The sequence below is a fragment of the Colossoma macropomum genome, unplaced genomic scaffold, assembly GCF_904425465.1.
Source record: "Colossoma macropomum unplaced genomic scaffold, Colossoma_macropomum, whole genome shotgun sequence".
Lineage (NCBI taxonomy): Eukaryota > Metazoa > Chordata > Actinopteri > Characiformes > Serrasalmidae > Colossoma > Colossoma macropomum.
In genome coordinates, this window is record NW_023494784.1 from 20,848,763 (window position 1) to 20,876,070 (window position 27,308).

Below are 27,308 nucleotides of genomic sequence, written 5' to 3' on the forward strand. Positions count from 1 at the left end.
CTTTAAATATGGTTCCACAAGCGTTCTTTAGTAAAGACAGCGGGACCATGAACTGGACTATTCTCAGTCCAGGAGTGACACTGAGGTGTTTAAAAACTCCAGCAGCACTGCTGTGTCTGATGCACTCGTACCAGCGCAACACACACTAACACACCACCACCACGTCAGTGTCACTGCAGTGCAGAGAATGATCCACCATCCAAACGATACCTGCTCTGTGGTGGTGCTGTGTGGGCTAGCAAAGTATGCGGACAAACAGATGGACCTCAGTCTGTAACTTTTGAACTACAAAGTGAACCTATATGGTAAGTGGAGCTGACAGTGCAGAAACAAAGAGGTATACTTATTCTTACGGACGTAACATTAAAGTATACCTCCATGTTTCTACACTCATTATCCATTTTATTAGCTCCACTTATCATATAGGTTCGCGTTGTACTTACATATACATAAGTTTTTGTTATTGTTTCTCATAGTTCTCCAAGAGCACGGACCCAACCAGAGACTGGACATTTCGGCCTGTCCACTAGATGGCGCACCCTCCAAATCGCTCCCTGCTCTTCAGGCCCTCATTCACTGGGAGGGTGAGGGTGGTAACAGTAGCAGTAGCTGTAGCAGCAGCAGCAGCTATTTGATAGCCCGGTCATGTCTGCACCTGCCATGGGGACCACAAAAACAGCTCCTAATGATGGTAGCCACAAGAAGAAGAAAGGCCCGGGCACACTGGCCACCGCCTATCTGGTCATCTACAACGTGGTGATGACAGCGGGGTATGAACACACACACGTCCAGTTTTACACACTTCCTGATCCATAATCCACAGTGGAGGAGCACTAGCTAACGCTACAGCAGAATGAATGGATGGTGTGCTTTAGTCTGCTTCGTTTTACACAGTGGCTTTAGTTATTCGTAGGTCGTTAATATCTGTTTGTACCGAGTAGAAATCAGTGTGCGCGTCTCTATACGGCTCAGCATAAACACGCCGAGTAACAGTGTTGGGACTGAGACTGAATGAAGAGCTGCTGCTTTACTCTAACATTACTGTAGTGGCTCTCTTAGCGAACAACTGACGAACTGATGCACTTTAATGAGCAAATACTGAGTAAAATATACGAGATTATTCAGATAGTTTAACTAAGTGTGGTTATTGCAGCTCGTGTTGTTTATAGGCGGAGTTGCTGGGGGTCTAAACTCTGAAAACTCCGAGTGGCAGTGCTTTACTGTTGCTGTTAGATCAGCAGAGGTGGTTTCAGATGAATCTGGACGCTGTAAGTGCGGTCAGACAGGATTTGTCTCGCTTGCGCAACGTTACAGACATGAGCAGATCGGGTGCAAAGTACTGAGGCAGTTTGATCACCTCATCGCTGCGTAGTCATGGGGGGTTACAGGGATGGGCGATACTGGAAACAGCAATGCCACGATTTTTTTAAGATATCACGGTACGAGGTGATTTAAGTTAGCAGTAGTAATGAGTACAGGTACTCTGTGCTAAAATAATCTCTTTCAAACATGATTTCGCTCTGGATTGCAGGGCCAGAGTAAGTTCCTGTGGTGCATTAGAGCTATAGTGCCCTCTCCCCACGAACACACTGATATTGACCCAATGAAAGGTCTTGGTTTTGCTGGTTTCACTGAAGACTCATTCTTCTGTTTCTTCACATTTATCTAAACTGAACCAGAGTTAACTCCTCAGCTAAGAGCTTGCCAATGCCAGCTCATGAAGATCAGTATAAGATGCCAAAATGATGCTGTTGATGTTTTACTGCCATAGACCCCAATGTTGCCCGATTTGTATGGTGACGCGTTTTGGATATTGGCATCTGGATTAACAGACTGACTGTTGTGGCACGTGAATACGTTTACAGTAAACTGAATGTTTCAGAAAGTGTTAACAGATTAAAATAATTTAAAACTGTGCACTTTTTCGGAGCAACCTTTTGGTGCCCCTGGCCAGTCAGCCAAGTCACTCAGATAACCTATATGTTAGAACTGGCCATGACTGATTGGATTGTTTTTTCCATTTTTGTCTCCTAAATTTACACAAAATAGAACTTTACACTATACTGTCAACGTTAACCATACAGAAAGTGCATACCGGTTACTCATTCATTCATTCACTTATTTAAATTTATCTTTTGTAATGTTCTTTCAAAACAACCTGAAGCACCTGGTAAATGTCATGCACTGCAGTTAACTGTCATGGTGATACTGTGAGGAAAGTGCACAAAATAGAATTTAAAAAGGCTAAATATAAATTGGGACATCAGTATTTTATGGGCATTATATCGTGGACATAATGCACATTATCTGTCAAATAAACTGACAAAATGAAAACAATCATTATTTATCATGAGTTAGGAGTAGGCCATATGATGATAATTATCATTATTGTGATAAATTATGTAACAATATGCTTCTTTGAGCATATGGTCGATATCTGTAATACTTAAAAACCACTGACTGCACACTACATTGCAAAGAGAGCACAGTTAGGCCTGTTCAGTTGGATTTAAGTCAGCGCAGCGTGTGACATGTTAAATAAAAGTCATTGTACTTTGTATTTTGATATTTAGGAAATGTGGCACTGCTGGTTACTTATTGTGTCTACAAACTTATAAAAACCCCAGAAGAAACTCAATATTGTGATGCATATCTTGTTCCTTTAAAGTAGCACGGTTATATTTTTGCCATCTAATTCATCTGATCCACAGTGTCTCCTATATTTGCTGTTCATTATGTCAAGTAGAATTTTGTCATTGTGCTTTGATGGTAAGAGTCTGTTCATTGTCTTATTGTGATATGTGATGTAGCAGCCTGCAGTGCTGGGCCTATAGCACCCTCCCCCACCTTCAGCCTCTACTGACAACTCCAAATCTGTGACAGTAAGACAGGGTCCTAAGAGGATAATATCAGCCATGTTTGTCTGGGCTCTTTGTGCTCCAGGCAGCCATGAAACTGTGAGACAGAGACACAGCGTTGAGGAGATGATTGGTTAAAACATACCTACTGAACAGAGCTTTAACTGTGTGGTTCTGACCACAATTGAGTCTGTCCTGTGGTGACAGTGTCATGTGATAAACCACAACTAACATGGTATTGTCTCAGATACTGCTTAAAATAAGTAATCTGTCCTTCAGGAAGTCAGTGATTTAAAATCTCCACAGCTGAACATGCTCTTGTGGTCCAACTGTCCAAACAGGTTCTTTCTTTAGTTTTAGCAAATCTTTAGCAAAGACCCCTCTGGCTAGAGGGCAGGATTTGTGGGTATTCAGTGAGTTGATTATTAGACTGTGTAATATGATGCCTTTTCTGGTATCATGTAAAGGTTATAGTTATGGGTTATTCTATGTCAAACTTGGAAGTGTTTTTTTTTTTTTTGAAAAATTTATTGTTTTAACAGTAGGACAAAATTTTGTCTTTGAATGTCTCTTTCATTGTAAGTTTGTATCTGTGGCTCAGATTTGGGCCAAGCTTTTTCAGGAAGCTTATCAGAGTAAGAGTGCTGATTACACATTACACATCAGGCCAATCATCAGGGGTTCATTTAGTGGGACAATGCCCCCCCAGCCAATCATCATGCCCCAATAAACCCACTATTTTGTGCATGCTTCAATAGTGGCAAGAAACAAAGTGTTGTGCTGCTTGTCACACACATGGGATAAAGGCAACATAGATTATTATTGGTGGGTTTGCGAACATCATATATGCTGCTTTTTAGGGATACGCTATATGTTGTGGGAAGATAAATTAGCATACACTATGTAGACTTTAGTGACTTGCTGTAAATGTGGCGTTCCTGTTGATTCTCACTAAATGTGTTTCCTTTGCAAAAACGGTGTGTATGTTTGTTCATTTTTTTTTCTCCCTCGTAATTTTGTTCTGGTGCTGGGACTGCCACACGTAAGCCTAAGGGCACAATGCCAAATGTGTCAACTAGACGGGTATAAAGCCCCCCAGCATTTGGCTGTGGAGCAGTGCAACTGTCCTAGCTGGATTGATGGAGCACCGTACTTGGAAATTTAGAGTTTGTGATCCGTTTGTAAAATTATCATCCAACACCACTTACTGATCTCCCTAATGTTCTTGTGGCTGAATATAGTCAAATCCTCACAGCAATGTTCTAACATCTAATGTGAAGCCTTCCCAGAAGAATAGAGGCTATTACTGCAGCAAAGTGGGACAAACTCCCTATTAACACCCTTGATTTCAGAAAGACACCTTATGCTTCTTTCGCACTCAAAGTACATTGAAACAATGATATCCAATTCCATGTGGTCCTGTTAGTAATTATTAATCGCAAATTTGACAATGAGATATAAACATAGCCTAAAAGTTCTCTCTGTTTCAGGTGGTTGGTCATCGCTGTGGGTCTTGTCCGCGCCTACCTTACCAGAGGCAGCTACCATGGTCTTTACTACTCAATAGAGAAGCCGCTGAAGTTCTTCCAGACTGGTGCTCTTCTTGAGGTAAGTGCTGAGCTGTGAGAAAAGTGTTTTCTTCCAGACAGACTGTTTCTGGAAGGCACCATGCACAGTTTGGGGTCAGGCATGCTCCCCTGACAGTGTGATGAAGAATGCTTTGGCTCAGGAGTGTGTACTTACAAAGTAGTGAGCTATTTTTAGATCAAAACTCCACTACTGTGCTGTCTTCCAACTCAGACTTCTTTATGGCAGCTGTCCAGTGTGCAAATGAGGCGTTATAGTGACACTGTCCAGATTAATTCCATCAGTGCCAGTTACAGTGCAGTCATCTCAATGAGAGCTTTGCAGTCAGCATACATCTTTATTCAGATTTGATATGTTGGTGGGCTTCTCAGAGATGCCTCAGTCATTTGTATACTGTTCATTTGTTTGTTTAATTCTTGGAATAACTGTTAATTACACAACCGTGGTTGTTAGTGTGTTTTAGGTTTCTTTCTTGGTCATTAATGAGAAATATATGTGTATATATATTCTAACCGTTTCTCCGTTTTCTTCACAGATTTTGCATTGTGCTGTTGGTAAGTGCTGTCTCCTTATTATAGTGAACGTTACTAAACATCTATACACTTTAAGGGTTGCCATGGTTATTCTAACATATAAGTATTCTATTTATATATAAAATAATAAATAGAATACATAGATAATATAACAAAACACACAAATAAAAGTAAAAAAGTTTTTGTTACAACAGCGCCACGGTACAGTTCATTTAGAAATGCACATATTCGAATGATGGCCTCATCCAGACTCATCTTTATATAAATATTCACAGTCGTATCTGTAGTGAAACATTAAACAGTGCAGTAGTGGTGCTGTGCAAACACAGTGTGAGAGGTCCAGTCAGCCTGATGGTGTTGTTGTGGTAAAGAGGCTGGCTTACTGCATGTGTGGAGCACAGGGAGAACAGTCCACACCTCATTATCTGAGACTTAAAGCTAGATGTGACCTTTCAGAGTACAAACAGCCATCCCTCCTGCAGCTGTCTGCTGCTTGTCCTTACTTGCTTACTTGTGTTCAGATCCCACAGGCTCACTTCACTTTGTAGTGTGCTCATACAAGATCAGTATGTAGTAGGGGTTCACATATCAGCAATAAATAAGAATAGAATTATAATTAATTATAGTTATTATACTTAATTCAATATTGAATTATACCTGATAATTACTGCAATCATTTAAGTTAATTCAATTGAATTTAATGTAGTTCTTTAATGCTGTTTTTAGCTTGTGCATGCATTGATGCATGTTTAGTCAATAGTGCAGGATATTTGACACTTTAACGCAAGAAGGTTATGTTAATTTACTGATTAGTTAAAGCAGGTATGTTAAAGTGGGGGGTAAAAAACACTAAATAGAAGACCAGGTTCAATTGTCCACCCAGGCAAGAATGCCACTGCTATACCAGTAAGAGTCCTTGGGCAAGACGCCTAACTTTACCTTTAGCTACTGTTGTGACTGGCTATTCTAAAATATTTTTCAGCTGAACTGTTTACATTAAACAGTGTAACAGTCTGAGTTCTAACAGTCTTACCCTCACTGCACTTCATATGTGGGTTATGGGGCCCAACTGATTTGGGAAAATTTTGTGGACAATACTGTACTGATTTAAAGGAGCTAAAAATTCTGATATATTGGCTGATATGATTTTATTTTTATGCATTAGATTTTAATTTTTTATTATTCCTGTATATAATTGGACTGAAATGACAGTCAGTTCTCATTGGTCATCTTTCTTGAACTCAAACAGCAGAAACTCACAAACTTTTAAATATAATACAATATAAACATTGTAGCACTGGGGGAGGAACTGGCCAGAATTCCTTGTGTTTTTAGTTTCTGTTATCTGCCTCTTATTTCTTAATTTCCATTAGTTCTCCTCATAAAAAAGTTGTTGTGTGTGTCAGGACATGTTTTTCTTATGGAAAAGTTTAGATATGGATACATTTTACATGTTTTTGTTTTACGAACCATGATTTTATTTAGATTTACCAGTTATATGGTAAATGGCTGTCATATAGTTGACGGGGATGCTTCATATATTGGCCTCCCAATCGAAAAAGTGACAAATTTTTGTTGCGCTATTGGCAATATTTTTGTTTATGCTAATAAAACCTTGTATCATCATCTGACGAACCGACATACTGTCATTTGCAAAAGTTTAGATACCCCTGGTCAAATGACACATTTATTGATTTTGTTAACACATCCTCCACAGAGAGGATGTGTTAACAAATAATCTGAGTTTCACATATTGGAAAAGAAGAAACAAAACATTAAATGTTCCACAACCTTTCTGCATGCTGCCTTTTTTGTTTTATATTTTTTCCAATATGTTAAATTTAGCAAATAAACAGTAATTGTACATTTGAATGTGCAGAAGTGAGTCCTGTGTAGAGGATGTGTTCATGTATTTCCACTTAGAAGATTTTACATATGACTGTATATCAGTCAGACTAATAGATTATAATGTGTGGTTGTTTTACAATACAAAAGAAATTCCATATCAGGGAATCCTTGGTTTATGAAACCTTTGATTACAGCTTAACAGTACAGTTTGAATGCCTATTAAGTGAAGCATGTTTGTCACCATGTGTAAGTAGAAATGCTTGTCTCCACACTGTGTAAGTAGAAATACTTGTCTCCACACTTTTGTAGGAATTGTGCCCTCCTCTGTGGTCCTGACTGGATTTCAGGTGATGTCACGGGTGTTCCTCACTTGGGCTGTGACGCACAGTGTGAGAGAAGTAAGTGTGTATGAATGTGCAGTGATACATATATTGTTTTATCTTTACTTCAGAGATTATTTATAAAACTGAATGAGTTTTTCTTGAATTTTAATGCTGTCTAGAGTATGCAGCCCACATTGTAGACCTACAGGTATGAAAATAAAGACGTCTTTGGAGCTTGGCATTTTTCATAGTCTGTGAACCTTTGAAAGGTCACTGAGCATACCCTCTCACAGTGAAAGAGACCTGTCTGCTCTTTTATTTATAAAACAGTGCCCTCCAGTGGTATGTGATAGATCTCAAAGCTAACTTGAAAAGTAGTTAAAAGTTTTATTTTGAATGCGTTGTTTATTGTCACGTCCAGTCTCTTGTTGGGTTTAGTTGACTTTTACTCTGCTACTGTCCTTACTCTTATGGTTGTTAAATGATGTGTTGGTAACTAAGGTCCAGGTGTTGTTTACTCACCACAGAGAAAGACATCTGTGCTGAAACTTAAAGGACTGTAAGTTTTTTTTTTTCCTCAAGAAAAACCTGTTTGAATCTGAAATGACCAGTAACATTTGTATCTGTATTCATCCGCCTCGACGTTATGATGGCCGTTTTTTATACTCTCTCTTTTTACTAAAATAACATTTAATGTGTGTAAAGTCATACCTGCGAATTGAGCAATTTGCAGGTTATAGATGCTGCTTGGACTGCTTATGGTGTGCATATGTTTCAGTTCTCTCTCTCTGCCTGGTGTGTGAGTTTGCCTAAATGCAGTGAAACCAGTAGAAAAGATGTAGCTGCATGGGTCTGAATTAACTTCGTCTGCAAACACCGGTATTTAAATGAACCTTCTCTCACTTTGTCTGAGTCCAGTATGCTGTGTCCCTTTGCTACAGGTCCAGAGTGAAGACAGTGTGCTTCTCTTTGTGGTGGCTTGGACCATCACAGAGATCATCCGTTACTCCTTCTACACCTTCAGCTTGCTTAACCACCTGCCTTACCTCATTAAATGGGCAAGGTAAAGGCATATTACACTCTGTTGTGTGTGTATATATATATATATATATATATATATATATGTAATATGTTTGTGTGCCATCATAAAAATTATTCATTCAAAAAGCTGGTTTTGCAGCTTAAATTTCCAAAATAGGCCATATGAACTGGGGATTAAAAGGAACATGTTGAAACCCTAAGTGTGTTTACATATGACATCAAATCTAACTCACCTGATGCAGATAATCAAGGACTGAAAACAGTCACCAAGTGTGGTGGATTAGGGATTAAGGTGAACATTGGTGCCCAGCACTGAGGTGGTTGTGTTTAACGTTTCTCTGCAGATACACATTCTTCATTGTGCTGTACCCCATGGGAGTGACTGGAGAACTTCTCACTATCTATGCTGCGCTGCCTTATGTTCAGAAGACAGGCCTCTACTCTGTCACTCTGCCCAACAAGTATAACTTCTCCTTCGACTACTATACCTTTCTCATCCTCACCATGGTCTCATACATCCCTTGTAAGTGTGTCATTATTTTTATCTGGTATATAAATATCCCATCTGAAGGCCAGTACATCATTTCAGCTGTTTTATTCCTAAATGAATTTCTGCTAAATCAGTGTTCCAGATGAGTTCATATAGAAATGCACTGTTCTAGTTAATAAGATATTATTAATGAGCATTTTTGCACCTGCTCCAGTGTTCCCCCAGCTCTACTTCCACATGTTGCGACAGAGAAAGAAGGTCCTGGGTCACGTGGAGGAGTACACCAAAGTGGAGTAAACAAGCATCCAGCGCTCCACGCAAAGCAGACTGATCCTGTGGAGAAAAGGGAAAAAGATGACCTTTCCAATCCACACCTGGCTGATTTAAAACAAGTAAAAAGTCTGCTTGACGATAAACAGAGCCCAGCTTTTTTTTTTTTTTCCCAAGAACAAGAAGGTACCTGAAGATGATTTTTAACAATGTGAGTTGATAGAGAATGGGCTCTTGCAGTGTGTGATTTTAAGGATATTGATAACAATATGATATCAATGGTTTGAGCCCCCTTGAGAGGCAAATGCAGTTCTTCATGCTAATACAATGCTTACTGGTTTGTTTTTAATGAATCTAATATGGTTGCACTGACTTTAGTGAGGGAAATAGGTAGTTTTGGCTTTCACCTGAAGTAACTGTAGAATTGGAAATGATCACCTTTCCTTTACAAGAGCTACTCGAACATACCTCTCCCTTGTACTGTGCCCTGTGTATTTGGAAGTATCAGTAGCAGTTTTGTTCATGCACAGGCAAGGGGCCGAGCTGACGATTAAGTCTTGAATCTGTGTTTTTGTGCTTTCTACATGACCCTTTGTCCAACATATGATCACATTCCTTTTGCTAGATGTTTTGATGGAAAACTAATTTTTGAAGTACAAAACAATTTCAGTTATTGTTGCTCTTCACTGATTTGCTCAGGACTTGTATTCTCTGTACTGACTCCTTGTCCATGACTTCTGGTTGCATATTTCTTTCTTCTTTCAGTGTTAATTGTTCGATAAGGGTCATGTTAATGACTTTAACGAGAATTGTGTTGTTGGTAGTTGTTTTGTTTAATATTGGCTGTGGGTTGTTGGTTTGTAGCTGTTTGTTTGGAACGTGGTCCCTTCAGCAAGTAGCACTCGAGCTGAACTGACTGTACAGGAACGCCATAGACGTGACTTGCGTTTATGTTTTCCCTAATTCACTTTACTCAAGCTTTTATTATTTGATGAAACCTTGACATCTCACCTCGAAGTCCTGTCTGTGGCTGATTTCCTTTAGTTGTTTCCAAAGTGTTTGATTGAAAGAGGGCAGCATTTGGGCTGGAAGAGCACGCGCCGGCAGGAAGCTAGTGCAGGCCCTAGCTCCAGGGCCAATTGGATTAGACTGCCTCCAGTCATGCATTTCCAATGAGTAAAATCTAATAATGTGGTGAGCAGGCCAGGAGTCAGGAGTTGCTGAGCACTTCATTGTCCGTCTGCCCTCGCTGTCAGCAGCAACAAAACTAAGCAAGCCCAAGCCTCCAAGATGGGCTTGCTCATTAGTTCTAATGCACAAGTTGCAGACTTGCCTTTTCCCCACTGTTTGGGTCTGAACTCTTCCAAAGGGTAAAGTATACAAGCACAGTCAGTAGCTCTTTCTGGAACAGCTGAACTAATTAATCACAAACAAGCTGAAAAATCTGGTAATCAAAAGCAAAATCTCAATATTTTTCTGTTTGAATATTTATGATCCAAGCTACATTTATGACATTCACCTGCTTGCTGATATGCTATGTTACCTGTAAATCCCCTGAAAGAAATGCTGACCTCAATTAATGTTCCTACACCATAACTACAAAGGAAACGGTTGACATGGCAAGACCTTTTGGAATGTGCATCTGGAATTAAACTGCATGAAAGATCAAGTTACACCATAACTGGGGTGGTAATGCCTAGGTTAACTCGTTAGAAGCATGACCCTTAATGCTATCAGACAACATTTGGGCTTTTGATACAAAGGATTTGCATGGGACCAGCAGACTTTGTATGATTAGTAAAACAGTTCTATATTTACAATAAACTCATAACCTGGAAAACCAAGCCAGTAATGGTCTTTTTTTCCTCGCTCTCTTATCTACAGCACCATGCAAAAGTATTCAGTAAAAAGTTCCTTTATTTAATTTCCAGTCAAAGTGGCCATTATGTAGTAGTTATTCATTTCAGGAGATATCTCTGAGGAGATGTATCAATTTGCATAAAGAAGGAGAAGGCCAAAGGAAAATAGGTGAAAAAACAGGAGTTTCCAAAACTGTTGTTAAAAGGAGTGAAAGTTAAAGAGAAAACTGGTCTTCTAACAACCATGCAAGACCTGATAGACCACCAAAACTGTCCCCATCAGATAAACAGTACTTGAAGCTTTCATCTTTGAGAGAGAGGAGAAAATCAAGCTCCACTCTTGCTTTAGGTTTGAAAAAAATGTGTTTCTGTTCATCCTTCAAGACAACTCAACACTGAAATAATCTGTACCTGTCAAGAACTTATTATGGAGAAAAGGAAAAAGACAAAAAAGAACATTCGCGAATCAAACAGAGAAAATGCTGGTGTTCTCAAATGCTGGTGACTGACCATAAAGTCCAGACCTCAACATCACTGAACGTGTTTAGGATTACTTGAATTGTGAGAACCAACTTCTAAGACTGAAAAAATATATTATGTATGTATGTATGTATGTATGTATGTATGTATGTATGTGTGGGCGGCACGGTGGCGCAGTGGGTAGCGCTGTCGCCTCATAGCAAGAATGGCCTGGGTTCGATTCCCGGCCGGGCGACCAGGGTCATTTCTGTGTGGAGTTTGCCTGTTCTCCCCGTGTCTGCGTGGGTTTCCTCCCACAGTCCAAAAACATGCAGTCAGGCCAATTGGACATGCTAAAATTGCCCCTAGGTGTGACTGTGTATGTCTGTCTGTCTGCCCTGCGATGGACTGGCGACCTGTCTAGGGTGTAGCCTGCCTTCTGCCCAATGACAGCTGGGATAGGCTCCAGCACCCCACCGCGACCCAGTAGGATAAGCGGTTTAGATGATGTATGTATGTATATATGTGTGAATATACATTTAGCTATTGAGAATTGTAATTTTCTGTTAAATATGTTTTCTACTTTCATTCCTGACACTGAACAATGAGCAACTTGCACTTAGTGGTCATTTTGACTGGAAATTAAATGATGGGTGGCATCTGACTTTTATACAATACTCTATGTGCCAGATTCTACAAACAAATTTCAGCTTCTTTAAAGATGCAATTAAGTAGAACTTCCTCACTTCGCTTGTCTGCCACATATTACTGCCTTCTCGTCACTACGGACATATTGTGATGCAAAATTCTATCTAATGTCTGGTTAATTATGTATATTTATTGCTTGTGTGTTTATTGATTCAAATATGCATACTCCCCAGAATGTCTCCAGAAGTTCACTTGTAAAATGTTATAATTGTTTTATAGCATTTCTCTGCTTCAGCACCACAACAAGCAACTTTTTCTTCAACTTTGTGGAATAATGACATGCCACTGGATCAAAAGTTCATTAATCATTCACATGATGGCAGCAGAGCTCTTTAACACTGAGCACACCTCACCCTCCCTGTTCAGCACAGTAGTATGCACTAATTAAGACATTTAGAATGGACTGAGAATGTGTACCTCTTCTATTAAGAGAAGCAAAAGTCTTGAGTAGCAGCACACAATAAATATTAGGACTAGACTCCTTGACATCTTTAGCAAGTCCCACATGTAGCTTTTCAAAGCTGTTATAGTTCAGCTCCCTGGTGCCATGTAATATGGACCTTCTCATCATTTCGTAAGTACAGTGTAAGGTGAATTCAGATTTTATGGGCCATCTAGGAAAACACTGGGCACTTTAAGAATCTTCTTTATTCTAGTTTGAGTTTATGCTTAGTGTATTCTATTTAAATGAGCAAAAGGAAATAGTATTAGCAGGCTAATTACAAATTGTAAGTGGGAAACTGCGTAAAATAATGGTTTTATGAGCCCAATATTAGCATTAAACACACTGTTCCACTAAATCCACCCTTTACAGAAAGCATCCAGTAATGGTGGCTGCAACCAAACCGCATACTACCATATTAAATAGTATGTCAAAAATAGTACACTACCAATAGAAGTCCATTCATTAGTGTATTATGTGTAGTATAGTATAATGTGGCTTTGGACACGGCTTGTGTTTCTGTGACTACATTAATGAATTCTTTGTTGCTTTGCTGTTGTATTTTTAGAAATGGAGCAAGAATAAAGTAGATGGAGAGTCAATTTGCAGTGTCAGAAAAAAAACAATCCAGTTTAGGGGTGGGCAATATGTCAAAAATATCACAATACTTCAAGACATTTTCATAATACACAATATATACCATGATATTTAGTTTTTTCTGAGATTTAATAAGTTGGAACAGACAAAATGGAACCTGTAGGGCCACATATAAAATACAATGATATTGATAATAATGATAATGTATGATAATCGTCATGCTACAACTACATAGTTTTTTTTTCTGTGTTTTACAAATTGCACTGCACTAAAGCCAGTTAAACAGGCATAATTAGGCTCATTTCATAATAAAAAACATGTAGTTGGCCAGAGTAAGTACTGATGATATCCACAATATGCTCAGAAAAGTATTGTGACATAATTTATCACAGAATCAACAAAATATTGTCATATTGCCCACCCCTAATCTGGCTGCTGGGTTCCGAGTAAAGTTAGTAAAATGAGTTTCTGAGCGAGCTGCAGTGTCTTTTTACAGGCCAAACCTCTTTAATTCAAGCAATGGGCCTCATTCACCAATGTCTTCCTAATTTTTGTCTTTAAATGTTGTTAAGAAATGTCCTACGGAGAACTCCACATCAGATTCATGACGTGTTTTTAAACCACAGGAGTGTTCGCACCTTTGTGCTCTTGGGTGTGTGTGTATATTACGTTCTTACCTAAGAACAAATCCCAAATAAGAAGACATTGGTGAACGTCAGAATCTTCGTAAAAACTGCGTAAGTGGGTTTTAAGAAGATTTTTTTCTTAAGAACGGTTAGTGCATGAGGCCCACTGTCACTGGCAAACATTTTCAGTCAGAAGTCTGGCTGCTACGTCTTTTTAAAAACAGATGGCACAGAAAAATGTCCGCAAACATTAAAAATAAACAATTAGAGGCTAATTGTCGTTTCATAAACGCGTTCTTTTCTGAGGTCTGTGATTTCGTGTTACTGAGAAACGCCTCTTGTGCGTTATGCTCTTCATTTTCGTCAGAACTCATTCTCTTCTCTCCTCTCCAGCTGTATTTAATACACGGGCAGCGCAGAGTGACGCGCGCTCTGACCAATAGGAGAGCGAGAGCGAAACACATTTAAAGCAGATAGCCAATAGGAGTATTCGAGGGGCGGGGCTTGGAAAAATCATACTTGGTTGAATGGCAATACAAAAGCCCAGTGAAGCAGCGAAAGGGCTGATGCATAATCAATAGTGTATTCATCGGCCTCAGGAAAAACAGCGCTGCACTGATCCAGCTCACACAGCGCAACCGACAAACAGCAGCCGGACTCGGAGGCGGACCGTGTCGGGGGAGGATTCATCGTTTCGGTGCGTTATCGACATGAGTGAAGCGTGTCCGGCACGAGAGGCTCTTCCCACCGATGGACAGCGGTGAGGTCAGGACGGTGTGAGGGTTTCTGCTGCTGCGGTGCATCTTTTAATGTAAGGGGGGATATATGAGTGGTCGGTGTTTCTCCGAGTCAGAGCGCCGCGCTCTGCCGCTGCTTTTGACGGGATCGTGATGGTTTCTGAGCGGAGAGGAGACCAGCCTGCAGGCAGCTCCACGCACAGGTGAACGGCTCTGTGGGAGCGGTGGATGGATGGACGCACGGATGGATGAGTGCAGGCTGCACCATGGAGCCGTTTCCTGCGTTTTCTGATCCGGCGGTCGGCGCACTCTGGGCGCTCGGGCTCTGCTCTTCGCTCCACACGTCCCACAGAGGCATCTGGGAAACATGACGGACCCTCTGGCACTTTCTTTCGCGCTTCCTCTTTTTCTGTTTTGGGAATGTAAAAACGCGCCTCTTGCCCAGCAGCTGTTCTAATGATCCCCCCCATCTAAGAAGTAAAATGAGGATTGGCGCTAAAAGACACGGAGCAGATTCCCTGAGCGGTGGGGCTTTACTGCTCGGGGGCGCAGGAACGGGTCCCCAGTGATTCGACTCATTAGAGTATATTTAATTATTTTAAAGGCTCTCTCAAGTACTTCGAATCAATTGGCGTTGAAGCTGTTGTTTTACGAGCTGGTTTCATTTGAACACCTTGTTCATGCTGTCTCATGCAGGCTTATGAAAATGATGCAAGCAGACTCTCCAGGGCTTCTCTCCAGCTCCTGTTTGTTTTAATAAACATAGTATGTGTTGTTTCTCAGCCTCCATAGAACTCGTAACTATTTCTGACTGCAGTCCTAAAACACTACATATCTTAAAATGCTGACAGTCAGTGTTGTGGAAACTAACATTTCTCCCTGATTCCCCCACCCTGGACTCTTTAGAGGGGTCTATAGTAGTGTTTGTGACAGCTCCATCATCATCATCATCATGTCCAGGTCGAACAGCGTGAGCCCCCCTGGGCTCGGCCTGAGGGGAGGGACCGAGCACAGGTCAGCGTGGGGCGAGCGCGAGCCCGTGGCCAACGGCTGTCCGGCCAGGCCGGCGCGCTCGAGCGGCCGGTGGAGGGAGGTGGAGGGCCGAGGGACCACCACTACGACCACGACCGCCCCAGGCAAGACGAGGATGAGTCTGAGGTCCAAATCCGCGTGGCAGGAGCGCGGAGACGAGGGCGGGGTGCGCGCCAAGTCCGTGGAGCTCGGCCTGGACGAGCGGAGAGCCCGGACCAAGGAGGAGGAGATGATGGAGGAGGAGGAGGAAGGGCGCGGGGAGGAGGAGCGGCAGCGGCAGCAGTTAGCGCCCGACGCTCGCGCCTTCTCGGCGGCCGCGTGCTGCAGCGGCGTCATGCGCGTCTTCAGCTCCAAGAAGTTCCGCTCGGAGAAGCTGGAGCGCCTCTACCAGCGCTACTTCTTCCGCCTGAACCAGAGCAGCCTGACCATGCTGATGGCCGTGCTCGCGCTCGTATGCGCCGTCATGCTGTGCTTCCACTGCGCGGGCGGCCCGTGCCACACCGCCTATGTGCTCACCTTCTCGCTGGCCATCGTGCTCGTGCTCGCGCTCATGCTCGCGTGCAACCGCAGCGCGTTCCACCAGGACCACATGTGGCTCGTGTGCTACGCCGTGATCGCCGTGCTGCTCGTGCTGCAGGCCGTGGGCGTGCTGCTCGTCAGCCCGCGCAGCGCCTCGGACGGTGTGTGGTGGACCGTCTTCTTCATCCACGTCGTGTACACGCTGCTGCCCGTGCGCATGCGCGCCGCCGTCGCCACCGGAGTGGTGCTGGCCGCCATCCACGTGGTGGGTTCGTGGAAGCTCAACGAGCAGGACGAGCTGCTGTGGAAACAGGTGAGTGGGCGAGCACGCTTGAAGGGTGGGGGTGGGTCTGTGGGGTCTGTGCGAGTGCGCTGCTGAAAGGTGGCCTTCAGGGTGCGTCCAGGTGTCCTGGACCATCAGGTGATGTTGAATGCTTTAAGAAATCCTTGTTTATTCCAGTTTTTCCAGTTTCAGCTGATGCTTACTAATGCTTACTCCAGAGTGCGTTCAGGTGTCCTGGACCATCAGGTGGTGGCGAATACTTTAAGAAGTTCTTGCTGATGAGTACTATTCATTCTAGAAGAGCAAAACCAAAGGTGGTATCTAATAAAACGGTTAATAAAACTTCTCAGATGAGAAGTGCTGATCTAGGATCTGTTCCCGTCAGTAAAGTCATACTGTAAAGAATGAGAAGTCTGCTCGACTTTTACAGTCGCTGATTACATGTCTTTTCTTGAGCTGACTCAACTTGAAGACCCCAGAGTTCACCCAACTCAACCTTCTTAGTTGAGTCAAAAATTCTCCCAGCTACTGTTTCTAGGTCTGCATTTCGGTTAGATAAACAAAATTTGAGATTTTTTATTTATTTATTTTTGTACTCTTTCTTCACTAGCTGGCACTTTTTTATATCACACAGTCCTATGTGGCATTTTCTCCTCTTGGGCTTCTAGATATGGTCAGCTGTGGCATTGCTGGGATTCAAACTCACAATCTCCTGATGCTGAGATTAATTATTAGACAGTTGCACCACATGAGACTATGCCACACTTCAAACTTAGAACAACAAATATTTTCTCCAGTGTATTAAACATTTATGGACACACAATCTGAGTTGCTCCATGTGTTCCCGAGTTCTGCAACAGACTAAGCCATCATCCCAAGAGGAGGTTGTGAGTTTGAATCCCAGTAATGCCATAGCCATCCATAAGTTTGTACCTAATAGAAAAAGTGTCTAGTAGGATTGTGTGATGGAAAGAGTCTTGGCTTGTGGGGAATTGAGTATTAAAACAATTTAAGAGAACATTTGACTCAACTAAGATGTTTGAGTTGGGTGACCTCTTGTGACCTCAAATTGAGTTGAGCCGACCTCTCATTTTTAACAGTGTAGTAAATAAGAGAGGAATATGATCCTAGATCAGCACTCCTCCTCTGTGACACTTCATCAATATGGGCCAGTGTCTGTCATTTAGGGTCCATACATGTCCAGCTGATGCCCATAATATCTGAATCTGTCCTTTTAAAAGTGCTTGAAAATGAACAAAGGACAAGCATAAGAGTGCATGCAGCTTATTCGGGGCAATAAGGTAATATCAAATACTTTAAGACATCTTTGCTGATGCATACTAGTGCATTCATTCTAGAAGAGCAAAACAAAGCAAACCGTGTCTCTATCATTCAGGGTCCATACCTGTCCAACTAAGGTCAGAAAAGAAACAAGGGACAAGCATGAGAGTGTATTCAGCTTATTTGGCGCCATCAGTTAATAGAGAAAGACTCCTGGAGCAGGATTTTTCACAAAGCTAGGTAACGTAAGCCAAATGTGAAGACTGGGGCCCATAGGAGTTTTCTTTACATTTCCCTACTGTTAGATAGACTTGTCTATTGTTCCAGGTCCAAATCCCATGTTGTGAAACAGCCCCTTGATGTTTGAGGAGGGGATTAAAGTTTGAATATGCTGCACATCAAACAAAGTTCAGTGAGTGGTCACTGAGGAAAAGGAGAACTCAAATACAGTTATTGACATTGGTTATGCACAATGATGTCAATCTTATTGGCATTGCAGATATTTGCTTTAAAAATTGACAGCAGACAGATTTGACTGATATTTCAAGCCGCTTTTTGATGACATATTTGTACTCCCGAAGAGCAGAGAGCATATGTAACACTGCAATTTACTTTTGTCTTTTTTGTGTGTAATTTTAAACCTCCACTTACACTTTGCATTGTGTTAAAATTTCATAATGAACAGATCAATAGAAATGCTCCAGAATTACTACATCTCTATCATTATTTCAATATGAAGTAACATTTACTTTTACCTCATTATAGTTTTAAGCTTCACTATACACCTCTGGAGACAGGCATCAATGGTTCCACTGGTTGCTACGGTAACTGACACCAGCCCAAGCTCTTGTTTCGTCATTTTCTGTTGGCTGGTGCATTCCACAGCATGCATCTATCAGATGCGCGATCAGATGCCATTCAAGTGCTCTGAGTGGTGGAGAGAGAGGCTTGTGATTAATGATTAAGCAGAATGAGAGAAATATGTTGATATGGCTGTCCAAATGGTACAGATGGGTTTCCATCAGCCGTTTGCCAAGATCTTTAGAGTAGTGTGGTGGGGGTGTGCGAGGAAAGGCACTTTTCCCTAAACTTTTTGGACTCCTTGAATGGCGATGCAGTGTTGGCAGTATCAGCGCATAGGCAGAATTCTGTAGCTGCACATCAGGGCCACTTTCATGTGCCAGATGCAATGTGCTGTAGCCAGGGAGATCGTTTTTATGGGCTCTCTGAGATTGTGCTTGGTTCGGTGAATCAGTCATGTGATTTGGACCATTTTGCCAAGGATAACTTGGTCTGGATTGTTTTCTTTACTAACACGATTTTCCCAGAAAACTATGCTAAACCACGGTGGTTTGATGACTGGAAAGCCCTTTGGAAGACGAAACATAGGGTGACTAAGGCCTGTATGATCTTTTAGGTGTTGCGCTCATGTTCAAGTTAAACTCCTGGCTCCCTTTTGTTATGAGTTACTCTACACCTTTTAAACCTCCTTTCAACCTCCTACGTTTTATTAACTGTAATGTGATTGCATTTGCCCTGTCCTTTCATTTCAGTGAGTCATCTTGTCACACTTTGGGAACTGCTGGTATTTCTGTACTTTGCAAAGAATGCAGTGGAAGAAATGGCATGGGGGTGGGTGACTGAGGCTGTGTGTGTAAAAATGGTGAAAGTTCTGGATGTTTGGTACCCCAGTGTTGTCTACCTTTTCATTACTTTAATGCACATTGCGTGGTACACCTCCATATCAGCACGTTTGTGACATTACTTGCATGCAATTTAGATTTGGGCTGTAACAGCAGATTTTTTCAGGATGGATATATATTCATACTCAAAGATATTTTAAAGAAAGAAATACCCTTAACATAATTGTGAGCTCACTGCTTACACAGTCCCTTTGAATGGGCTGTGTGGGAACGATCTGCTGTGTTTGTTGCTCTTTCCGCACAATGCTGTTGTCCTTAGCATATCAGGTCTCTGTGTTTACTTGACTCCCAGTAGGGCTCTCCAGTAGAGGGCTGGGTTTATGAGATCCTGGGACGAGGCTTGTATTAGGAGTGCTCTCATAATTAAATGGAGATGACTAACATTCGACGGCCTGTGCCGATCGATCCTGCGCTGTCTGAAATGGAAATTTCAGAAGACGAGAGACAGCTGGTGCCACCTTGCTGCTATCTGAACCTAGATAATGCCAAAGAGTTTACCACCAAAGTTGTACTTGATCAATATATGTCAGCATGAAGGCTGGAATGCTATTATCAATTATTTTTGAGCAGAATCTTGTAAGTTGTTCTGCTCTACTTCACTTTTTCCAATTCAAGATAACCTTTAAACAATTTAAAAACCCTCTCGCATCCACCTGGACCAGATTTGTGCTAATAAGTCGTTTCCTTTTCCTAATGGGAGTCAGCCATCAAAGGGATTTATCCATAGGGAAGGCTAAAGGTTTGTAGGGGGGAACCGTAAGCCATTAATGTTCCTTGCAGCATTATCTCAGGAAACACCATCGTTCTTTTTGAATTTATGAATGTACAGTCTCCGGTGTGCTCTTCTCTGTCTCCCTCATGTGCTTCATTAAAGCTGGATGGGGCCTGAGGGAGCCACTTAGCGGGGATAGCAAGGATCCCCGCCCCGCCAGCGGACAGCCAAGGAGGTGGACGGAACGGAGCCTTGCTTTGGCACACCACCATCTGCGATGAGCGTTTGCGGCCACTTGTAATTGCATTGCCCCACACCGTAACATGCAGGCCGGCTGGAATTCAAAACAGATGTCCTTTTTTGAAAGTCCTGCTATTAATTTGCCTTTGACATTCAACCCCCCATGGAAGCACTGACTCTCCTCCAAGCCAGGCTGAGTACGTGCTCCATGGAGCAGCTTGCTAAAGAAAACATCATCCTGGGAGACTTGGAAGTCAAAGAGCAGACGGTTGATCTCGGTGCCCTTTTGACACTCACTTTCAACCCTGTATCATGTTTGCACTGAGGATTACTAGGTCTGGATTGTTTGGTTTTGCGATTAGGTGCAGATAACCTGCCCAAAGAAGGCTAATCTCACGTTCTTTAGGGTGGAAGTTCTGGTTTTTCTAACGCAGTCGTGGGAGTGAGTTACCTCTCAGGAACCCACTTCTACCTTGTCCCGTCTGAACACAGACCTGAGCTAGTCCTTCCTGTATCTTAGCAACCAAGGTCTTTTTTTTTCGTAACATCTTCCAGAAGCACTTAGAGCTTCCCTCTGAGAAGACCCCTGTCTTTTCATCTCTTAACCTTCCACTGAGTGTGGAGTCGCTCTGTTAGAGGTTCAAATTGAGATAATTAAGACACAACTGCCTCTGGAACTGTCTGATGTGTATTTTTTCTCCTTTTTTATTTTTTTTTTTCCTTCTTGTTTTCCCAATTGCCCCACGCTGTCATTGTCCTTTCATTAATAATGAATATCTGAGGGTGTGCTGTGATCTCCTAAATGAGTAACCTTGTCTGAGATTCGTCATGGATGTTTCATTTGGAATTAGTTCTGGCAACAGGTCACAATGCGAGGCACCACCGTCTGAAGCCTCTGATAAATATGGAAGTGCACAGAGGGCACGAGTGCAGCAGGCTGAGGGAGTGTGCTTTGTGCCATTTCATCTCCCACCCCCACTTCTGTCCCTCGCAAACCACCTACTCGTGCTCCACGCTAAGCAGAGTGGAACACCAGGCGCACACTTGTCGTTGGCACATCAAACAGCACCCTTTTTCATTCATCTTTAAGTTAAGGCTTTTTAGCTTTGTGTCTTGGTTTTTCACTTTCTTACTTCTCTTTCTTTCTTCACATTAGTTAGTCTGTTCTGTTCTGGCGACTGTTACAGTGATAGAGCATCTCTAGGTCTCTTGCAGTGTCTCTTGCAGCCTTCACAGAAGACTGATGAATGGCTTTATACGAATTTTCATCAATATTGACGTAGACAGATCTTGTCAATATTTGGCCACAAGCTTCTCCTTGCTTTGTTTGAAGTCCAGCCTCTTAACACGATAAGAGTGTGATATGTTTGCATGTTATGTTTGCAATTGATAATTACTGTAGAAACTCAGGAATGCCCCCTTGAAAACAAAGCCTGCATGTGACATTTACACTAGAAATGGTTCTTTGCTTTCACTTCACCTATTGCTTATGTTTACATTTTTACTAGGGAAACACAGATTAAGAATTTCTGGGTCAATAACGATACCTGGTAATTAACGCCTTGTTTGGCTGATATTGACACCGATAACTGATTTTTGTCAAACAATTAAAGTAATTAATCTTGAATGATCACATTAGTTTGTGTAGTTAATCACAATTAATTAGGTTTGTCTTATTTGCTCAAATTTGATCCTATGGAAAACAAAAATCCCCTTAAAGCACGTTAAATTTATTTTATTTCTATAAGCAGTTTATTATATTACTTTCAATAATTTAATAACAGTATTTTCATTAGGTGGACACTGGGTGAATATAAAATCATGTGAATGCAGCATGAACATTAAAATAATTTATCACCAACAACTAGCGAGAGCAACAGTGGCTGCAAGTCCTCTGTGATTTGATCCCTCTCATTCTTGTTACATCTTGTTTCACAGGGGAGCGGGAATGTTTCTTTTTTTTTCTATTACTTTTGTTAGTTTGCTGCTTGTTGATTTATCCATAGTTTACCCGTGATTTGCGTCCAGTGTAGTCTGCTGATGCCGTCCCCCACTGCTAACATTGCTGATATTGCCGGCTTACTTCCTTGTCCTTTAGTGATAAAGAAATTCCCCAAGGTAGTAGCTAGAGGTAACTTTTATGAAGAGAGCCATCTGTGCAACTTGCCATTTAAAAGCTGTATTTGAACAAGAGGATTACAGTCACGGTGCCATGGCAACAAGATGGGGGCAGCTTGGCTTCAGCCTGAAACTACAGACAGCTCAAAGGGTCAAACTGAGAAAATGTATTGATGCCATTAATTTTGTAGTATTGGTCATTTATCACATCAGTCTGATATTAAAGCTAAACTGCTGTAGGCTGCGTAGACTGCGCGGATGAGTGTCACTGAGTTGGTTTTTGTGAGTTCTGAACAGGCTGTTTTTGCAGCTTACTTTCCATGTGTGGACTTTGTGGACAGGGGAGTGAATGGTACATTTTCGATTGTGTGCTACATCAAACTCGTTTATTAAAAAAAAGTGAGAAATTTTGTTTTTCTGTTACATGGTCCCTTTAACACACTACCTTTTAACATGACTAATTTTAATACATAATAATAAAAATTCACACTATAATTCATGAATGTGCAGTGAGTGTAAAACAGTGTAAAACTTAATCTTAAGAGTGGGGAAAGAAATAGAAATGCCTCACAGTAGTGATGACGTGTGTCAGTGCAGGCATGACCTTTATAATATGGTAAATAATGCAGCACTCAGTTATCAGTTGCAATTCCAGTATCGTACCAATAATGATACACACATTTTTACTTGCCTGATAAGTCATAAGCCTTTGCTTTTATTCAGGTTGGAGCAAGCTGTGCTCCAAGCTGTGGGACCTGCATGGTTACCGTGCAGTCGCTATTTTTAACAACATCTGTTTGGTCCCCCCCACCTGTGATGCTGAATTGTTTACTTGTAAGCTCAGCAGGAGACACTCATAGATGAAGTTATTGCTCTGTAATTTTAACTGCTGCATAGTCACTCCGAATTAGAGATGTTTATTATGTGTCTATTGAACCCCTCCAGTGTATTCAAATGCCTCTCCTGAAGAATTGTTTTTTTGTTTTTTTGTTTTTTTTTATTTAGTTTATCATTTGATGTTTACAGTAATGTGGTCTATGCTTTTTGCATTATTTTACCTTTTGCGGTATATTCCACTACAGCATTTGAGTGTATTCGCTTACGTTTGTTTTTACAAGTGGCAGTCCTTTTTGTCAACTTATCATGCTTCACACCTCTATAGAGACATAAAGGCTATCAGACAGAGAATGGGCTGCAGAGAAAAAAGAAATGTCCTGGATAATGACTCCTAATTAGAAGCAAGAATAAATAATTGCAGCTTGTATTCAAATTGTGTACCGTTCTTTCTTTTATCTGAGGGCTTCCTGTGGCTACTGAGAAGTGAATGAAGATCGACCCAGATTCTTGTATCCTCTTAATTGGGCCTTTGTCCTTTTGCCGACCCTGGTGCAAGCCCAGTGGCCCAGTGATTCAGAGTGAAACCAGACATTATAATGTTATATTTGCTGGTTTACTCTGTAAGATGAGTTGAAATCATGACACAGAGGAACGCTGGGAAAGTGCCTTTTTGTTGTGTAAGGCCCTTTGAATCTCATACAGATCTTTTGGCATATTTATTGGACACTTTATTGCCATTTTGTCATGTCCTTCCTGAGAGTGCACTTTTGGTATTTAGCTCCCTGCTGTCCAAGTCATTTATGTAAGCCTCTGCTGTGTGATGTCTTTTCACAGGGTCGTCTAGATTATAGAAATTAGCAGCGATTTGGGCCTTCTCTGCACTCCAGTGTGATTTTTCTGATCCTAGCTGCTCTAATGTTCTGCCTAATTGCTCATGCTCATAGTCACCATGAAGTTGCTGAATGCAGATGTCTTCCAAAGGCTGTCTAAGGGCTTTTCAACGCACTCTCAGTATTACAAAAGGGTCGGAGAGATGAGCCAATTGCCTGGTTTTCACTCAGATAATCAGCCACACTCCCTCTCAGAACCAGTATGTTTTGCACATTTCGACATCTGTGCTGATTGAGTGCAGAGGAGTTTCTATAATCCGAATGTAGATACGTCCTTCAGTACAGTGATTTTGTTAATAGTTAGTTAGTATTTCCCTGTTATGCTAATAATGCCTCTGACAAAAGTTTCTCGAGAGCTAAAGATAGCAAAGGATAAATACTGTAGGGTTCCCCAGTCTGAGTCATGAGCAACAATAATGGAGGTCTTGTCGGGTTTGAGACCTGTCAAGCAAGACTAATACTGTTGTGTACAGTGATTGCACTGAACACTTTGAAACGCCCTATTTTCAGCTCAGTAGCTAACTGCAATAGCTGAGGAGATATGGTTGATTGACACTGGTGTGGAAGATAAGACTGTTGAAGGGAAAAGGATTTAGAACCATCCTCAGTTCAGCTGTTTTCTAACCCTTAACCTCCAGCCAATTATCTTGCTAATGCAGTACAAAGATGGGGATAGATGCTGGACATTATTCTGCAGTGTGTTTGGGGGCTGCCCATCTGCTCAAGTCTGATAAACACTGTGTGGTACGAGTAAGGGGAGCTTGCTAGCATGTTGTTTTGAAATCCCACTCAATGTGCTAAGACTTAATAGTCAGCCTAGCTTATCTAATGAACAACTTGGCCTAACTAAACACTACATTCCCATGTTTTCTGACTCAGTGTATATGGCTTGGGCATCTCCTTGCAGTTGCATTTCAGTAGTAAGTGTTAAGGCTGTGTTAAAGCTATCAATCCATCAAGCTAGAGGAATATGAATGCGGAAGGTTTACTTATGTTTTGAGTTACTGGTGACTAGCAGAGGCTAATGTTCAACAGGAAAAATGTAAAATGAAATACTGCAACTTTAAAATTTTCTGTTTTTGCTTTTGTTTTATTTTCATTACAGGCTTGCAGTAGACCGTTCGAATTGGGACACAACCTATTTGAAAACTGTAAATGAAAAGCACCTCTGTTACACTATGTCGTTAACCAACGAGCTCCTATCCATTTTGCCCTATATATACTTTTTTTTCTCCAAATTTCATTTCATTTCAATTTCACTTTGATTTGCATTATGACGTCATAAATGAGTAAAAGTAGGAATATTGCTACATGCATTCTATGTGGAAACTGGCACTCTGACACACTGAACTGACTTCATAAAAGCCTATTCATATAGGCAGAAAAAAATACATGACAAATTTTGAAAACAAACATGTGCATATATCAAGCCCGAAATCGATGACCTGTGACGCTGCATTTTATGGACGCATTAAAAATCAGACTGGCCAATCAGAGCTCTGTTGCAGATCAAGCAGATATGTGTCATCATGGCTGCAAAACAGCTCATGTAAGCTCAAAAGCTTATATGACAAACAGGGGTTTAATGATTTGTCCTTTTACACTGACAAACAGACAGACTTTTGAAATTGCTCTTCATACAGCTTCATCTGTTGCATAACTTTCCATATTGCTGTTCCTTTATTCATTTACTTTTTTAAAAATGGGATATAGCCAGTGTGAATTGTTGCTTCTGCTTGAGGACTCCATTTCTTCTTTCTCTTCCATCTTCTTCCCATGTTTCCCATCAACCTAACTTGATTCCACAAAGCTAAAATTGCATCCCTTTTTTCCTTTCGGACTTGATTTGCATAGGCATTCCAATCTCACCAAAATACCCCATGCAGAACCAGCAGGCTTTTTTAGGTGTGGTAATCACGTGGCATTGGCAGTAATGGTGTTGTGTTTGAAACATAGTAATAGCCTTACTTTCAAGTAGTGTCTGTTATATGTGCACACATGTTGGTGATATTGCTATTTCAACAACGTAATGACTGCATAATTGAGAGGCTCCGAAATATTCAGGGAGAAAATGTATGAAGACCAAAATGTGTCTTGACAGGTTAAATGGTGTACATACCTTTGCTATGGTATTTTAGAGGCTCTATCATTTACCTAGAGAACATAAATGAACATTGTACTGGCTGTAACACAGGGTTGTACACACTCAGCTGATGCTGTGGTTAACCTGTAGTGTGACACTAGTGTGTGTTCTCTATTGTCACGCTTTCCAGGAAAGGAAACTGGCTACTCTTCACTGGAACCAAACAAATGACCTGTTCCCTAACCACATGATATTCAAATAACTTCAAACAAATGAAAATGCCGACTTCTGCTGTTTGCTTTTGTTTAAATTTAATGCCTAATTGCTAAAAGCCAAGTCTGTCTATACACTTTATAGTCTGTTTATTGTTCAGAATGGTTTAATTGGAATTCTCATGATCTCAGAATCTTTGTATAAGTACATTACTCTGGTGAGCTCTGACTGCCAAACCTGTTCAGTGTAAATTAGGTTCATATTACTGCCGCCGAAATGCAAATCCATGGCCAAAACTGAAACCTAAATTTGAGACGCACAGGGCCAAAAATGGAAACCAAAAACCAAAAAAAGCTGATGGTGTATATGAACAGTTTACATAAAAAACTTCATAAAAGTTTTACAGTTTTTAGTTTGCAGTATGTGACTTGAAATCCAACATCATTGACAGCAGAGAACAGTTATGCAAAGCAATGAATTCCAAAATTTTTAGGTATACTTCACCCAATTTGTCATCACTACAGATGTCTGAATGCTCGCTGGGACTTTTCTGCTTCTGTTGTTTTGCTGTGTTGTGCGTATCCTACTTGGCTGACATTTTCAGTGTCGATCAGCACATGAGAGCGAAGGGAACAGACAATGTTTTATTGGTTATTTCTCATTTTCATCAAGTTTTAGGTGTAGACATTTCATTGTAGGGCTATTTAATCTTTTGTTTGTTTGTTTCTCTTTCAGCCAGAAACCAAAAGTGCTATTTTTGACCATTTTCCGGCGTAATTTTGGTGCATCCCTGGTTCAAATACACAATTCTTGCCAAGCTGAAGTTGTGAAGGCAGCATTTTTACCTTCTGTTTCAGTGCTTAGCAAAATGCATAGTAAAGTTCCACAGAATCACTTTCAAATATGGGTAGTATGTATTTACATTCATTCAAGCAAAACTTTGGAGTAGTACTTTCCTGAGTGTTTTCAAATGATAACACTTGTACTTCTACTCAAGTATGTTTGTAAGAAAAGGAATT

The 27,308-nt window shown here is 41.2% G+C and overlaps 2 protein-coding genes across 4 annotated transcripts in view; both read left to right on the plus strand.

Moving 5' to 3' along the window:
* The first annotated feature begins 548 nt into the window (after window positions 1–548).
* On the plus strand, window positions 549–10,794 carry hacd2 (3-hydroxyacyl-CoA dehydratase 2). Its single transcript, XM_036592692.1, has 7 exons — window positions 549–770; window positions 4,349–4,466; window positions 4,981–4,999; window positions 7,136–7,224; window positions 8,091–8,212; window positions 8,535–8,713; window positions 8,895–10,794. The coding sequence occupies exons 1-7, from the start codon at window positions 646–648 to the stop codon at window positions 8,975–8,977; spliced, it is 735 nt and encodes a 244-aa protein (XP_036448585.1). The 5' UTR covers window positions 549–645; the 3' UTR covers window positions 8,978–10,794.
* A 4,142-nt stretch (window positions 10,795–14,936) lies between these two features.
* Window positions 14,937–27,308, plus strand: part of adcy5 (adenylate cyclase 5) — a 104,901-nt gene continuing 92,529 nt past the window's right edge. For all 3 annotated transcript variants that reach the window (XM_036592820.1, XM_036592902.1, XM_036592985.1), the window contains exon 1: window positions 14,937–16,242. In XM_036592820.1, coding sequence (XP_036448713.1) covers window positions 15,331–16,242 — 912 coding nt within the window. In that variant the 5' untranslated portion in view covers window positions 14,937–15,330. The remainder of the gene's footprint in view (window positions 16,243–27,308) is intronic.

What these genes read in the sequence shown, in the direction of transcription:
- hacd2 (XM_036592692.1), top strand. Translation starts at nt 646, where the DNA reads ATGTCTGCACCTGCCATGGGGACCACAAAAACAGCTCCTAATGATGGT. An exon ending in AACGTGGTGATGACAGCGGG is followed by an intron (nt 771 to 4,348) that starts GTATGAACACAC and finishes TCTCTGTTTCAG; the next exon opens with GTGGTTGGTCATCGCTGTGG. An exon ending in TACCTCATTAAATGGGCAAG is followed by an intron (nt 8,213 to 8,534) that starts GTAAAGGCATAT and finishes GTTTCTCTGCAG; the next exon opens with ATACACATTCTTCATTGTGC.